Below are 16,630 nucleotides of genomic sequence, written 5' to 3' on the forward strand. Positions count from 1 at the left end.
AAATTGTATGTCTCCTTAGAGAGGGTGATATTTCTTTCTGTTTGATTCCTAGAACTGCCAATTTAGAGGTCAGTTTCTTGGCCAAGAGCGATACCACTTCTAGAAAATGATTCTTTGGATACTCTGTCTACATGAGTTTGTGTTTTATTTTTCCTTTTAAGGAGATCTACTCCTCTCTTTGTACTTATTTCTTTTCTTTCTAACAAAATTCTCCTTAACATTTTTATTTTATTAACAAGAATATATGTACACATGAAAGAGTGTGAGTAAATCATTCCATTTATCTCTGTGGGGGAGACTAAAAGTAAGCTACAGAATTGGCTGTCTTGCTAACCTCAGTGTGGTCTTCAATTTTCATCTCTTTTTCTGCCTCTTCACCCCTGTCAGTTATCTTAGGTTCCTCGTACTCCTGAATGGTCTATAACAGTGCATCTTAGTGAGAAACCAAGATTAGAAGTTAAAAAAAAAAAAAAAAAGAACTTAAGAGGGACATCAGATTAAGTTATTCATGTAGTTCAAAGAGACCTCTTCATTTATGATGTGGTCATTGACGTTTTTTGTCTCACTAGATGTTCTGCAACTTTGATCTCCGCTGTCCAACTCAATCGATGCTTCCTTCGAACTGTTTGGCCCAATTTCATCCTCTTGATCATGATGATAGTCTTCTTCTCCAGTGCATAAGGGAGTGTCGTTCTTGACTGTAACGTCCTCCTCTATTGTACTTCTCTCGTTGTCATCACCTGCAGCAGATTTTACAGGTCTGTGAAATTCCCTCTCTGTGAGTGTGTAATTCCTTTCATTTCATGCAAGTCTGCTTGAATCTTAGGCATTGGTTATTAAGAAGTGTTAAACCCCAATAGTAGGAGCCTACAGGTATCGAGTCCCTGCTTTGGGTTGTTTGTGGGTCCAATCTTAGAGATGTAAGAATTTGAAACCTTCATCTAATACAGGAGTTGATCACGGAAAAGAAGAAACTAAAGAAAAGGAAAGGAAAGACAATAAATCTTCATGTACTTATTTATTACCATCATTGAAAGTTATTCAATGTTGAAGAGATGGAAAATCTCTTGCCACAAAAGTGCCTGTGTGCAGTTTTATACTCAAAATTGACGTCTACTAATAGTTTTTATTATTTTGGGTTATCTTTTTATTTTGTTTTGTGGGCATTTGTGCCATTAGTGCTGTTGAGGCAGTGGACCTTCTTGTAAAGAAGATATTCCTTAGATAGCATTCGGTTTTATTGCCCAAGGAAAAAGTGGGTCTATGAAAAGACTTTTGATTGCTTAAAAGCAACAAGAATGGTTTAATTGTAATGGATTTAGTTGGCACTCTATGATGAATCAAGATATATATATGTACTAATTGAAGAATGGTATCTTGTGGAGAAAAATATGTTGAAGTTTTAAAACTACTCACTTCTTGTTGATATTTGAATCTCTGTATCAGAAGCTTTTTCTTTCTGTTCTATCTCTTCTTTTATGGTCTCCTCTGCATTGATCTCCTTTACTTCCTTTTCAGAGTTCAGTTCAGAACCGTGTTCAAGATTAATATCCAGTTCATTTGTTGTTAAGGTCACATCCATGTTTAGTGCCTCTCCAATGGATGTATGGTCTAAAATGGTACTCTGAGGACTTTTGCTTGCTTTATATGTCTCATTAACATGCTTTTCTTCTTCCGTGGGAACTTCAAATGCTTCATGAAGTTGATCCCCTGATTCTGACATGGAAACTTCATCCTGCTTTTCAACTCCCAATTGGACTGTTTCTTCTACGGTTGGATGGGTGACATATAATTCATTATCATTCTTGTTTGGAATCTCAACTTCTGTGCTTCTAGTCTTCTCATCCAAGTCAACTGTTGAAAGATTCTGCATCAAGAATACAATGTCAACAAAAACTTGAAATCCTTACAGGAAAAAAACTACTCATTTCACTGCTATAAAAAACTAATAATGAACTATCAAAATTTCAAAATTTCTATAATTCTAACCTTTCCTTCAGGATTTTCATCTTTTTTTATTTCATCCTCTATTGTTTTCCCAAGGATTTTTTGAGGGATTCCGTCCATTCTTTGCGCCTCAATGTTAGTAATCGTTTCAGCATACTCATTGGGAGCAGTTGTTTCTATCTCCCCAGAAGCTACATCCAAGGGACTTCCCAGGTTTGCCGTTGCTGGTTCAGTTTCCTGCATGAAGCTGCTCTTCTCCGAATGTTCCTCGTGATTTGATGTTTCAGGTTGGTCCTGCTGTGCTGCCACAATGTTGTCTTCACCAGCTACAACCATAAACCCTTCTTGTTGGCATTCCATTGTCAATTCTTCTGTTGGAATGATGTCTTCGCTTTCTCTTCTCATGCTTTCATTTGGCTCCCTAAATGAGGCATCAGGTTTTGGTTCAGGGTTTTCATCATCCTTACCTATTGTACTTAGATTGGTATCAGGTGTAACAATATTTTCAAGGATATCATTTCGGTTGTCTTCTTCATTTTGACTCTCATTGACAATATCCTTCATCCCAGTTTCAGATTCTTCTTTGGATGTCTCAGGGCTGTCTGCTTTTTGTAAGCATATATCTTCAACTTCTTTGACAAAAAACGATTCTAAGTTCTGGTTTTGAACTTCATCTTCAATCGATGTCACATCTTTCATCTTCTCACTTAAAATTACTGTTTCTTGGCTTCCATCCTCGCATGCCATACTGGAGTTCTCGTCAAGATTTCCTTTTACATCTTGTACCGGCTTTTCAGAGCATTCATCCTCTATTGGTGCAGTGAACAATGAGCTGTCAAGCGTATCCCCAGCAGCCTCACTGGTTTCTATTACCTTGTCTGTTTTCTGATTATCTGGACATGCAATATCTTTTGACATATAATCATCTTTGGTGCTATCACACGGCATTTCCAGCCCCTTATTTTCCTCATCCTCTGTATCTGTACTTGGTTGTATTCTTTCATGAATTTCTTCAACATCATCACCTGTGGACTCAGATATTGCTTCGTAAGTTTTTGTTTCAACTTGAACTTCATCTGCGTCTGCATTCTCATATTCAATTGTTGGAGATTTAGACAACATGCCAATGGCTTCTTCAGGCTCAATCTTGTCAACTTCTGTTTCATCTTTCTTTGTGCTCTCATCATCCATCTTGCTTGTGGTGCTAGTTTCACAATTCAAGGCAGATGATGACACCTGAAGTTGCTCTTCTAATTTACCAACTGGATGAGGATGATCAGAGGTCTCATCATCAGCAACTGCATCAAAACCTTCTTCAATTTTGTCTGACTCAGTGTTTTCTGTAGTTGGGCTTGTTCTTGTCTCATGAATCTCTTGAAATCCCTGATCTTTGGACTCTGATACTGCTTCCAGAGTTTCAGTTTCTTTGGCTTCAACTTCATCTGCATCTAGCTTTTCTACAGTTTCATTGTTTGCACTCTCACATTCGGTTATTGGAAGTTCAGACACCATGCCAGAGTTTTCTTCATGCTTCAAGTTGTCAACTTGTGTATCATCTTTCTTTGTGCTCTCATCTTCAGACTTTTCGATTGTGGTTGTAGTTTCACTGTCCTGTTTCTCAGAAATCAAGGAAGAGGATGGCACCTGAAGTGGCTCTTCTATTTTCTCAGCTTGGAGAGTCTGACCAAGGGTAATCTCCTCATCTCTAGCTGCTTCAACACCTTTATTTATGGGCTCAGATAATGCTTCAGGAACTTCACTAATTTGTTTTTCAGTTTCATTTGCATCAATTACTCCCACAATCAGGCTTGTTCCTGTCTCATGAGTCTCTTTGATACCCTGATCTTTAGACTCAGGTACTGTTTCAGGAATTTTGGTTTCTTTAGCTTCAACATCATTTGCATCTGATTTCTCTACAGTTACACTTACATTGTCTTCTTTCTCATGTTCTTGCATTGGAAGTTGATACACCATGCTAAAGGTTTCTTGAAGCTTCAGGCTGTCCACTTCTGCATCCTGTTGATTATCATCAGCTGTTTTGGTTCTCTCTAGACTCTTAGCATCTGAACTGGTGTCAAGGACCTTTACAGATTCATCATTTAGCTGAACTTCCCCCAAGTTTGTTACTTCTGTTGCCACTGTTGGTGAAATAATGTCAGCACCAATATCTGCTTCAATGGCTTGATTTATGGGTTGAGGTAATGCTTCGGGAACTTCTCTGATTTGTTTTTCAATTTCATTTGCATCAGTCTCTTCCACAGTTAGGCTTGTGCCTGTCTCATGAATCTCTTTGACATCCTGATCCTTAGACTCGTCAGGAATTTTGGTTTCTTCAACTTCAACATCATTTGCATCCGACTTCTCTAAAGTTATACTTTCATTGTCTGCTTTTTCATGTTCATGTACTGGAAGTTGTAGCTCGATGCTAGATGTTCCTTCAATCTTCATGCTGTCAACTTCTGCATCATGTTGGCTAGAATTAGCTGTTTTGGTTGCCTCTAGATTCTTAGCATCTGAACTGGTATCAATGGCCTCTACAGGCTCACCATTTAGTTGAAATTCTCCCAAGCTTGTTACGTCTGTAACCACTGTTGGTGCCGTATCAGCATTGTCATCACAATTTTCTGTGTCTTCTATGTTCTCTTCCTCAATCTTTTCTGCCGACACTTCAGATACCGAGCTTAAGACATTCACAGGCTTCTCAATTGGCTCATTAATATCTTCATTCATTGCTTTTGATTCCTGGTTGAGATCTTCTTCAACCTTTGATTTTACCATTTCTGTGTTATTATTGGAAGATGTTGTCTCAAGACTCCCAATGGACGTGAGATCCAGTTCTCTCACCTATTTGATAGATAAAGTTGCAAATTAATTATCATAAAAAAAAGAAGAAAATAAAGCGTCTTGTTGGAAATGTACAAAATAATTTGCTTTGTATTAATGTTAAGCTGACCTCATTTACTGTTTCATCTGCTTCAGGTATCATATGAAGTTCCTTAGTGCAACTTTCTTCCTGCATGGTCTGTTCTTCGATGATTTCAGTTTCCACTGCTCTCTGAATTTCACTGGGCACCTGTTTGACAGGTTTGAGTTCAACATAGCAAATAGAAGCTCAGAAATAAATGATGGGGAAAAATTTTATGCAGAAGTCCGTGATGTATCCGAACTGACCTTTTCATTCAAAATTGTATCCTGAGTTTTGTTGATTTCTTTTTGGCTCTCTAATTTGGGTTCGATCTCCTCATTCATCTTTGTGCTTTCTTCTTCAATATCTTGGCCACTAATTTGTTCTTTAGTGGAATCAGTAGTATGATTCTCATCATCATGGCTCTCTTCTGGAATGTTGGCCTGATTGGTTTCAGGCATTCTTCTGTTACTCTCATCTTCAACCATTGAATCTGGGGCAGATCTGTGATTTTCACCATGTTCAACTGTTTCGATAGTCTGTTCCAAAATGATGGATAGTCTTTAGTAAAGCCATAATGTGATCTAAATTCTAAAATAGAAAAGAGAGACTTTAGGTGGAGTTTAGATGCTCCATGGATTTTTAATGATTTCTTATGAATGCTCTCGTAGATAGCTTTTGAATACATAACATAGTGGACAGACAGCGTCATTGGCATAAACACATGATGATAGAGAATAATATATCAACCATCTGATTTAATAAAAAAAGGAAAATGCATTAGTTGTTCTTACCTTTTCTGTAAGAGTGCTGATACTTTTAGTTTCAGAAGCCTCACTTCCATGACTATGACCTTCAATTTCAAATTCATCTGGTGCTTTCTCTATTTCAATGCTATTCTTTGAGCTGCCTTCAAAGTCTTTAGCAGAATCCTCATGTTCCAGTATATCCTTGTCAGTATCTGTACATCCACCATCCGCTTCAACACCCTTTGTGGCTTCGTTGACTTCAGTTTTATATTCAGATTTGTCTTTTTCTATTCCTGTATCTGATGGCATTTTATCTTCTGAAGTCTCCAATTTTCCCATCTCACCACATTTGGTTACTTCGCTGGTGTTTACCCTGTTTAAAAGTTCCACATCTGATTCAGATATACTTTTTTCATTGTTCACCTCAGGGGGTGTATACAACTCTGGATCCTCATTTTGAGCATCATCATTTGCACTCTCCTTTTCTATTTCTATAGGCTCCATTTTGGTGTCATTTTTTGGATTTGTTGACTCATCCTCTTCCATTTTATCTTCCTCTGTTGTCTCTCCAACTATGGGAGTTTCTTCTTTTCCATACAAGGTTTTGTCATTCTCTGGAGCCTCACTTGTTGCCTCACTCACAGGCGTCATGATGTTGTGTTCTTCTACTGTCAGTGTGGAAGATGCCTGAAGGTTTTGATCTGATATCTCATCCAAGAATGTCTCAGCAGTGGCAATTTCTCTTTGATTCTGAGTTTTTGATATTGCATCACAGCTTTCATTCTTCCCTTCAGGCTCTGTCTTTTCTGCTGTTTCATCTGCTCCATGTTTACTTGCAGTTAGGATCTCCATGGCCTCATTCTCATCCAAGTTCAATGTTTCTGTAGGTTTTTCAGTGTTATCTATGTCATTTGACTCCATCTCACTTGTTTCAGTTGTTAACAGACCCATCTCTACAGAAACCATGTCAGAACTATCTACTGGCATCTTGTATTTTTCTTCAACTTCAGTTAAGCTTGTTTCCTCTGCTACCATTGTAATCTGTGAGTCTTCTTTCTCCTCTTTAATCCCTTTCTCGGATATCTCAGGCACTGAAGAGGAGTTTTCAACAATATCCAAATTGCTTTCTTTTTGAGCTGTTTCTTCTTCTGATGATCGTGTTATACTCTGAGCATTCAAGTCCTCATTCATCAAACTAATCTCTATATCAGACTCTTTTTCCTCATCGTTGCCATAAGAGCATTCATTTTTAGTTTCTTCTCCGTCACGTGCTACAAATTTGTCCTTTGACGTACCATCTTCCTTTTTGGTTTGTATTCCAATCTTTGCACTTCCATCAGCTGTTTGAAGTGTCTCAAGAACCTATTGAAGGAATGGGCCCTTGGATTAACATAGCAGAATGAAAACTTAAATCTGAGAAAAGGAGGTCTAACTAACAATCCATGATATAATGAAAAGACGTTCCATAGTCTAGTTTACCTCTTCTTTGGACATCTTTGTTGTCATGTCATCTTCTTTAGAGCTCTCAGTACCAAATTCTTCTCCAGCGGACACTGTTAACCCATCCTGAACTCTGTTTTCCTCTGCTAGAATTTGTTTTTCAATGACCTCACTTTTATTGGTAGTCTCAAGTTCTTCTCCAATCTGTTTACGAGATAAAAATGAATAAATCAAAGAGTATGAAGAGAAAATTTTCTCTAACATTGTGAATTTGATCTCTAATAGTCTCCTAAATCCTGGGGGATTGACTTATGTAATTAGGTAGCAATAATTCTTTCTTCTGACTTCCTGAAACTGTCAATTTGGATGCCAATTTTTATGCCAAGAGCAATACCAGTGCTAGAAAATGACATAATTTGCCTAGATAGCGTGTTTGATTTTTACTTTTAAGGAGATATACACCTCACTTTGTACTTCTTTTTTTCTTAACAAAATTCTTCTTAATATCTGCATTTTAGTAACAGTAACAGGAATATATATACACATGAAAGAGTGTGAGTAAAGCATTCTGTTTATCTGTGAGACAGGCTAAAATTAAAGAACAATATTAGGGATCATGAAAAAAATATCAAGAAATACTTCATGAAGATTTTTCATCATTTAATTAGTGTGTGATGTTTTATTGTATGTGTAATCTAACGGTGAAGAATCTTTCATGATCATCATCCTGATATTTTTTTCATGATCCCTAGCATTACTCAAAATTAAATTGTAGAATCGGCTATCTTGCTGACCTTAGCTTTTTGCTTCTCTGCATCCATTTCATTTTCTTGAGAGCACTTTGTTGTGTGTTTTCCATTGGATTCTGGTGAGCGATCCATAACAGTGTGTTCTTCATTTTCCATCTCTTTTTCTTTGTTTTCACCCCTGTCAGCTATCTTAACATCCTCGTACACCTGAATGGCCTATCACAGTGGATCTTAATAAGCGATCATATTTAGAAGTAGAAAAAAAAAACTCGAGGACATCAGGTAAAGTTATTCATGACTTCAAAGATACCTCTTCATTTATGATTTGGTCATTGATATTTTTTGTCTCATTAGATGTTCTGCAACCCTGATCTCCAGTATCCAATTTAGGTGATGCTTCCTTAGAACTGAGTGTCTCGTTTTTATCCTGCTGATCATGATGATATTCTTCTTCTCCAGTGCACAAGGTAGTGTTCTTGACAGGAACAACTTCCTCTGTTGTACTTTTCTCATTGTCATCACCTGCATCAGATAATACAGGTCTGTAAAGTTCCCCTTGTGTGTGTGTGTGCGCGCGCACATGCACACGTGCTTGAGTGTGCAATTACTTCATTTCATGCATGTCTGCATGAATCTTGGGCACTGATTATTATGAAGTGTTAACTCCAATTGTAAGAACATACATGTATCGAGTCCCTAATTTGGTTCGTTTGTGGGTCCGTCCATTCTTAGAGATTTAAGAACTTGAAAACATGACGATACAATCATCTAATATAAGAGTTGATTGCAGAAAAAAAAAGGAAAAAAAGTAAAGGCAAGAAATCTTCCTGTACTTCTCTATTAACATCACTGAAAGTAGTGAACGCTGAAGAGATGGCAAATCTTTTGCAACAAAGTTACCTGTCTGCAGTCTTATATTTAAACATTGATATAGGGTGAGCTTTTTTCTGGTGTTTTGTGGCCATTCTGCCATAAGTGCTGATGAGGCAGTGAACCTTCTTGTAAAGATGATATGACTTAGACAGGTTTTGCTTTTATTACCGAAGGAAGAGCAGGTCAGTGAACGGATTTTTGACTTCTTAAAAAGCAACAAGCATGGTTTATTGTAGTGTTTTTGTTGACAGTCTATGAAGAACAAAGATATATCACTGTATACTAATTAAAAGGTGGTAGCATCCTGTGGGGAAATATATGTTAAAAGTTTTGGAACTGCTCACTTTTTGTTGCTATTTGAATCTCTGTATCAAAAGCTTTTTCTTTCTGTTCTGTCTCTTCTTTGATGTTCTCCTCAGCATTGATCTCCTTTATTTCCTTTTCAGAGTTCAGTTCACAACCCTTTTCAGGATTAATGTTCAGCTCACTTGTTGCTAAGGTCACTTTCATGTTTAGTGCCCCTTCAGTGGATGTATGCTCTAAAATGATACCCTCTGGACTTTTGCTTGCTTCAAATGTTTCATTAACACGCTTTGCTTCTTCCATGGGAATTTCAAATACTTCATGAAGTCTACCCCCCGATTCTGACATGGAAACTTCATCCTGCTGTTCACCTTCCCCTTTGACTGTTTCTTCTATGGGTGGATGGGTGACATATAATTCATTACCATTCTTGCTTGAGATCTCAACTTCCATACTTCTAGTCTTCTCATCCAAGTCAACTGTTGAGACATTCTGCATCAGGAATACAATATCAGATAAAATCTTGAAATCTTTACTGGAAGATAACTGTTCACTTCACTGATAAAAAGAAACTAGTTGTGAACAATCAAAAGTTTAAAATTGCTATTATTCTAACCTTCGCCTCAGGATTTTCATTCTTGTTTATATCATCAGCAATTATTGTTTCATCCTGTCTTGTTTCCCCAAGGATTTCTTGAGGGATTCCAACAGGTCTTTGCTCCTCAATGTTGGTCATCGTTTCAGCATACTCACTGGGGGAAGGTGTTTCAATCTCCTCAGATGTTACATCCAAGGGGCTTCCCAGGTTTGCCTTTGCTGGTTCATTTTTTTGAACAAAGCTCTGCACTGAGTGTTCCTCATGCTTTGATGTTTCAGTTTTTTCCTTCTCTTTATCTTCAGCATTGTCTTCACTTGCTAGAACCATAAGCCTTTCATGCTTGCATTCCATTGTCAAAGCTTCTGGTGGAGTGAGGTCCTCACTTTCTCTCATACTTTCCTCAGCTTTTGGTTCTGGGTTTTCATCAACCTTACCTGTAGTACTTAGATTTCTATCAGTTGTAGCAATGTTTCGAAGGATTTCATTTTGGTCATCTGCTTCATCTGGGCTCTCCTTGACAATATACTTCATCCCAGCTGCGGATTCTTCTTTGGATGTCTCAAGGTTGTCTACTTTCAGGAAGCTTATATTTTCAAGTTTTTCGACAAAAGAAGATTCAAAGTTCTTGTTTTGAACTTCAACGTCAATTGTGGTCACATCTTTCATCTTCTCGCTTAATTCAACAATTTCTTGGCTTCTGTCCTCGTATGCCATACTGGTTTTCTCTTCAAGATTATGGCCTACATCTGGTCCTGCCTTTGCATAGCTTCCCTCCACTATGATGTTTTTGTCTGTAATGCATCCTTTCTCATCCTGCAAGTCACTCAATTCTTCTTTGGTAATTGATTGGTTTTCTTCAGTATTCCTCATCGGCTTTTCATCTGAAACTGAGGATGATTTTAAAAAAATCTCACCCTCAATGTTTCCAACATTGCCTTCATCAACAACATTCACATTTGGAACCTCCTTACCATTGACTACTTGCATGTGTTCTGTTTTTTCCAAGATTTCAATGGTTTCAGGAGGTTGGTTAACCGAGGATTCAACGCTGTTCTTTTCTTCTTCCATGGGAACTTCATTGACAATTGTGTACGAAAGTTCACTTGTCAACTCTTTGTCTTCCACCCCATCTCTTTTCTGCTGTCAGTTTGAAAAACAAAAAGAAAGTGAATTTCATGGAGTAAAGAGGGTTGTCCAAGAAAACAGTTAGCGAAAAGTAAGGAGGCAGAACAGTAAGAATTAGTGTTTCGAGGAAGCTTTTGGAAACTAGAATCTGACATATAGAGTGATATTGGAAGAGAGGACACTTGTCCCTCTGGATTTTAATCCGAGTATGAAATTAAAGTATTAGCAACCTTTCCTTTCTCGTTTTCAACTACTAATGCAGAATACAAAAAAAACTAATAATGAGTGATTTATTGGCTCCAATTTTGATTTTACTTCAAACAAACTGAGTTCACATACAACAATTTATTTTTATTTTATTTTGTTTTAATTTTTTAAGGTAGATGATACCATTAGGGCCGGAAACTGCTGATTATCTGCATGAAGGTGAATGACAATCTTATTGTGGTTTCTAGGTATATATGGTATTTGCAATTTTAATATTTTCTGTTGACATAGACATTGATTTAAATTATGCACTTTCTGTGATGTTTTTATGCTATGCATATAACGTACAATATTTTTATTTCTTACATAAATTGCTTTCTGGCACTGTTGGCTTATGTAATTACTAAGACTGTTGAATGGCTTGTTTTATTAATATTCAGTTCATCAACATGAATTTTCCATCATGTTTAAATTCATTTGGGTGGTTTAGTTAAGCTTTTGTGCATCTAGATAGAATCAAATCACAAAAATAAATTCATGTAGACAAGCCACCTAGTCTGGATTTAGCAGAGTGCAAATTAAGGCTCTAGTCAGCTGAGTTTACTGGTAGAGAACAACATTGTGACACAATCAAACATAAATCATTCTATTTTGAATTATTAGTGAAATTTTATGCTGAAAGTCTGTTTTTATTCTAGCACTGTTGTTGTAAGTATGATAACCTCATGGATTCTAGAACTATACTTCAAAGAATTTTGGTTATATGCAAGGCAGAGTTTGGTGTACTGACTTCTTGATAATTGATACTGCAAATCTATGGTGTTGGTTGTGGATATTTCTCACAGGAATCACACGATCACGTCAGACAATTCTTATAAACGCAAACTGTGAAGTTTTTAACTCCAAAAACCAACTTTTCATTCTATGCAAGAACAAGATCATCACAATATAGCATATATGTCAAATTTTAGATAAAAACTCAAATTGATCCTTATTGTAAGATATTATGTATATATTGATGTATTGAATGTTGCATTGAATATTTCTTACAAGGGGAATGCATTCTCTTTTATAGAGAGAATTTGAGCATTGGATGCCCACCGAAAGTGTGATGCATTGTACATTATAAAATATAAAGCTAAAGCTATACACTAACAGACATAATCATACACTAGCTATATACTAACAGACATAATCATGCTAAAGCTAATTATACACTAACAGCCCCCCTCAAACTCAAGGAGGATAGGTACTAGCCAACTTGAGTTTGGAGACAGTAACAAAACAGGAAAGTAAACTGATAAATAAAATAAAATAGGATAGGAGACACAGTATGGTTGTATCAAATCGTTGTTGAAGACACGGTATGGTCGTGTCGGACCGTTGTAGCAGGACAGTTTACGAGGTCATGCCAGACCGATGTAGCAGACACTGTGTGGTCGTGTCAGACCGTTGTTGTAGAAGCGAACCGGAATAAATGTCGGGACAGTTTACGGGGTCATGTCGGACCGATGTAAAAGCTGACCGGAATCAATGTCGGGACAGTTTACGGGGTCATGCCGGACCGTTGTAAAAGCTTGTGGTGGTGCACTAAGGAGGACTTAGGGAGTGCACCATGGGGTGGCTTGAGTGGTTCCCATGGTGTATAACCATGCTCATCAGCTTGAGTGGTTCGCATGGTGTGTAACCATGCTCATAATGATATATGTATAACCCCCCTCAAACTCAAATAGGTGTGAAGATAGAAACCTATTTGAGGTTGAAACAAAGGGATTGAGAAAGTGGAGCAAAATATTGTTGTATGTTTGTATTTGTTTTTTTTTTTTTTTTTTTTTTTTTTTTTTTGGTGGAAAAAATAATAATAATAAGAAAATAAAGGAAAAAGGGATGATGCTCACCAACTGAGATGGATAATAATGAAATATTGATGAAAAAAAAAAAAATAGAAAAAAGAAAATAAAATAAAAGAAGGTAGTGGGAATAGGAATCTGGAAAAGCTCACCAATGGAGTGGTAAAATAAGGAAATCTCGAGAGAGAAAAGAGATGAGTGTTTTTTTTTTTTTTTTTTTTGTTTTAAATGAAAAAAAAAAAAAGAAGATAAAATAAAAGAAAATAAAGTGATAATGAGGCCACGGGTTTCGGTAAAACCAGCACATGGTTTGTTGGTGCAAAAATATTGTTTAAACAAAAAAGTAGCCACTGCCTCAAAAAAGAGGAAATGGAAGAAGGTAAAATAGGTTCATACTCAGATGATCAAGAAAAGTTCCTTAATCACCCACCAAGACCAAGAAAGGGAGGTCTCAGAACCATACCCTTCATCCTAGTGAATGAATCATTTGAGAAAGTGGCAAGCTTTGGTCTAATGCCAAACATGATATTCTACTTGATGGAAAGCTACTCCATGGAAGCAGCCACTGCCTCAATCCTCCTCTCTCTGTGGTCAGCCATGTCCAACACTTTGGCCATTTTCGGAGCTTTTCTCGCTGATTCTTACTTGGGTCGGTTTCCGGTCATCGTTCTCGGCTCCATCTCTAGTCTTCTGGGAATGACTCTCCTCTGGCTAACAGCAATGCTTCCACAATTGAAACCACCCTCTGGTGACGGCGACGTGGGACTGGGCGGCGAGGGTGTAGACCTCGTCGGGGAGGATGGTGTCGAGCCAGCGGCGGAGAGAGGAGGCGTCGGAGAGGTCGGCGTAGTGGAGCTTCATGAGGGCCTTGTGGGAGTTGTGTGGGTCGATGTAGATGTGGTTGATTCGCTGGGTGTTGAAGTTCGACGACCTTCGGATCAGGCCGTGGATCTCGTACCCTTTCTTCAGCAGGAATTCGGTCAGGTACGACCCGTCTTGCCCCGTGATGTTGAAAGTCGCAATTTGCTTGCAGATAGTGTGCCTTTTTTTTTTTTTTTTTTTTTTGTTTTTTTTTTTTTTTTTGGATAAATGCTGGAATTCCTCTCATTTGACTCACGCCAGTGCTCCAAAATCCATTGCCCAGAGACTCTCTCTCCCAACTTTGCTCTGAAATTTCTTTCTCCAATAACATGTATGGAGGTCGCAACATTTCCAGTGATCGCCAGGTAATCACCTTGAAGATTCAGAGGGATTTTGGATTTGCTCCGGCGAGGTGGTGAAGAAGAGTGGAGTGGAGGTGACCAAGATGGAATTTGTTAGAAACTACTGCAGCAGTAGCAACAAGAAGAAGATCAAGATCAAGAAGAATAATTTGTGGCAGCGGAGTGAAGGTATGTGTAGAGGTCCGGCGGGCGGCCAAGGCGAGGCTGCCGCCCGCCGGTGAAGCACAATGATTAGGTTGTTAACTTAGCTCTGATACCATGTAAGATATTATGTATATATTGATGTATTGAATGTTGCATTGAATATTTCTTACAAGGGGAATGCATTCTCTTTTATAGAGAGAATTTGAGCATTGGATGCCCACCGAAAGTGTGATGCATTGTACATTATAAAATATAAAGCTAAAGCTATACACTAACAGACATAATCATACACTAGCTATATACTAACAGACATAATCATGCTAAAGCTAATTATACACTAACACTTATGATGCAAGATGAAGAGGAAGTGTTGCTTACTGTTAGAGATATGGGATCTGGAATATCAGCAGCCTCTGTAGCCATTTCTCAGCTTGATTGTCTTCTGAAAATTCTCTCTCCAAACTGCTGAAGTAAGGTGTACATGTTACTTACGAAATTATGAATAATGCAGTTCAGATATGTGTAATGTTGGGTTGATAAGCATGTGGCTAAAGTAGAGTCAGGAACTGACAAATTTCCACTTGTGTGATGTTGTTTTGGTGAGTTGGCAAGATCTATAATGGTCCTACTGAATGACATCCACATGCCCTCACTGGCTAATTTACCAACTTTAGTAAAATTACTCATCTAATAGTACAGATATTTCCAACTGACGGAGACAAAAAAAAAAAAGACAGAATGTCCTTAGGTAGTGTTTGGTTCATCGAAATGAAAATGAAAAAGAAATTGAATCATCGTTCTGTCATATATCAGTTCTCACATTTGATTCACTGAAAAACCAATGAAAAATGCATTGCAAATGAAATCATTATTTACCATCGTAGAATCAAACATTACCTTAGTTTTTACATTTTGTCAGGAGCTACATAAACTGTTGGTGATTATTATCTTAGCTTAGGGTGTATTCTTTCATATGATTATTTTCTTAGCTTAGTGTGTAATCTTTTTTTTTTATTGGCTGTTTTGTCACCGGGAAACATACCTTGACAGGTGCTTAATGCGACTTTGGAAAGGGAATGCAAAGGCCTCGTTAGGTAATGGTAAAACTTATTGGTAAATTTTTCAGTCCTTAATCAGACTAGACTGTGCTGTTGAACCCGTGGGGGCTCATCACGGGTCCCGTTTTGATAATCTGAATCGTTCAATGTGTAGAACTCGTCGAGTACTATATGCCTATAAAAAATCACGTTAATCGGATATCGATAGCTATGTGATCAAATCAGTTTTGTATAAAAAAAAATAGACAGTGAATAAATTAACGGTTGACAAAAATCTGTTTTGATCACATACCTATCGATATCCGATCAACGTGATTTTTTACAGGAATATAGTACTCGACGAGTTCTACACATTGAACGGTTCAGATTATCAAAACGAAACCCGTGGTGGGCCTCCATGGACCCAACAGCCCCGTCCAGTCCGATTAAGGACCGGACAGAAGCCATTCTCTTGAAAATGTGTGTTGTTTTGATAATACTTTTCGGTGTTCTAGCTTTATTTGCCTTTTCAACTCACGGGTTACTTTTTTGAAGGTGGATTTGGGATTTTTTTTTATTTTTAAGGTGCCAATAAATTTTGTCAAACGAGGCCTTTATGTCATAGAAAATTTTGCTTCAGAATTTCATCTTCATTGTGTTTACTTCATAAGATGGTAAAATTTCAACGTAACTGTCCTCGTCATAGAAGCTGGACCAACAACTATAAAATTAGTAAATTACCACTTTATCTTATGCCTACATGTTTGTGTCTAAACACAAATGATCATCTTCACTAAAATTGTGTTAATTAGCATTACTAACTTTTATAAACTCTTTTGTAAAATTGGATTAAAATTTAGAATAAGCTCTCTGATCCGGCCAATTCCCTTTTCTTTTTTCTTTTTTTTTCTTTTTCTCCGATCTAAAAACACTTACAATCATCATATGAGAATTTTGAAATGCGAGAATATTGAGACATGATCTAATGATTGTGAGTGTTTTAAGACAGATCAATAAAGAGATTTGAGAACAGAACATTTCATACCCTTAATACTCAAAACAATATCTAGTTAATAAGGCTTAAAATATGACCACACAAAAACAACAATGCTAGAACATAGAATGAATCACAGAATGATTCACAAAAAATGCAATGGAAAACTAAGGATGAGTTTGGCAATATCAAATAGTAGTAAAAGAGTTGCTAAAAAGCTAAAGAATTATACAAAAAGATCAAAGATTACTTTTACTTTCTATTTTTTGCACTTTTGTCCTAAAAAAAAATTAAAAAAATTATTCTAAACATATTAATTTTTTTCACCTCATATTTTAGTTAAAATTAATAAATTATTAAAATAACTTATTCCTAAGTTAAAATTAATAAATTATTAAAATAACTTATTCCTAAACCAACCCTAAGATTAAATTTAGTTATGGAAAGGTCCACATTCAGTTATGGAGGTGACTCAATTTGTGTTGT

At 37.0% G+C, this 16,630-nt stretch overlaps 2 protein-coding genes and 1 long non-coding RNA gene across 13 annotated transcripts in view; 2 read left to right on the forward strand and 1 right to left on the reverse strand.

Moving 5' to 3' along the window:
- Nucleotides 1–15,052, reverse strand: part of LOC114312960 (A-kinase anchor-like protein) — a 35,881-nt gene extending 20,829 nt beyond the window's left edge. For 10 of the 11 annotated variants that reach the window (XM_082922763.1, XM_082922762.1, XM_082922761.1 and 7 more), the window contains exons 1-13: nucleotides 14,492–15,052; nucleotides 9,583–10,704; nucleotides 9,008–9,458; nucleotides 8,101–8,312; nucleotides 7,836–8,006; nucleotides 7,081–7,245; nucleotides 5,647–6,963; nucleotides 5,119–5,391; nucleotides 4,901–5,020; nucleotides 1,990–4,791; nucleotides 1,417–1,867; nucleotides 526–740; nucleotides 335–418 (exon numbers count right to left, since the gene is read on the reverse strand). In XM_082922763.1, the coding sequence (XP_082778889.1) occupies nucleotides 335–418; nucleotides 526–740; nucleotides 1,417–1,867; nucleotides 1,990–4,791; nucleotides 4,901–5,020; nucleotides 5,119–5,391; nucleotides 5,647–6,963; nucleotides 7,081–7,245; nucleotides 7,836–8,006; nucleotides 8,101–8,312; nucleotides 9,008–9,458; nucleotides 9,583–10,704; nucleotides 14,492–14,536 (7,428 nt within the window). In that variant the 5' untranslated portion in view covers nucleotides 14,537–15,052. The remainder of the gene's footprint in view (nucleotides 1–334; nucleotides 419–525; nucleotides 741–1,416; nucleotides 1,868–1,989; nucleotides 4,792–4,900; nucleotides 5,021–5,118; nucleotides 5,392–5,646; nucleotides 6,964–7,080; nucleotides 7,246–7,835; nucleotides 8,007–8,100; nucleotides 8,313–9,007; nucleotides 9,459–9,582; nucleotides 10,705–14,491) is intronic. The other variant, XM_082922753.1, reaches the window with a different exon arrangement.
- The window catches only part of LOC145823216 (uncharacterized), a 45,442-nt gene extending 29,641 nt beyond the window's left edge, over nucleotides 1–15,801 (forward strand). The window contains exons 2-3 of the long non-coding RNA XR_014365484.1: nucleotides 14,470–14,583; nucleotides 15,164–15,801. This is a non-coding gene — a long non-coding RNA (uncharacterized LOC145823216). The remainder of the gene's footprint in view (nucleotides 1–14,469; nucleotides 14,584–15,163) is intronic.
- On the forward strand, nucleotides 12,713–14,322 carry LOC114321106 (protein NRT1/ PTR FAMILY 1.2-like). Its single transcript, XM_082922765.1, has 2 exons — nucleotides 12,713–13,730; nucleotides 13,891–14,322. Exons 1-2 carry the CDS (start codon nucleotides 13,116–13,118, stop codon nucleotides 13,915–13,917), a joined length of 642 nt encoding a protein of 213 aa, XP_082778891.1. The 5' UTR covers nucleotides 12,713–13,115; the 3' UTR covers nucleotides 13,918–14,322.
- Nucleotides 15,802–16,630: the final 829 nt, after the last annotated feature.

Source organism: Camellia sinensis, chromosome 4 (assembly GCF_055761805.1).
Source record: "Camellia sinensis isolate YWXY chromosome 4, ASM5576180v1, whole genome shotgun sequence".
NCBI classification, from domain to species: Eukaryota; Viridiplantae; Streptophyta; class Magnoliopsida; order Ericales; family Theaceae; genus Camellia; species Camellia sinensis.

Coding starts and splice junctions, on each gene's coding strand:
- LOC114321106 (XM_082922765.1), top strand. CDS start 13,116: ATGGAAGAAGGTAAAATAGGTTCATACTCAGATGATCAAGAAAAGTTC. Junction 13,731..13,890: donor TTCAGCAGGAATTCGGTCAG/GTACGACCCGTC, acceptor TCCATTGCCCAG/AGACTCTCTCTCCCAACTTT.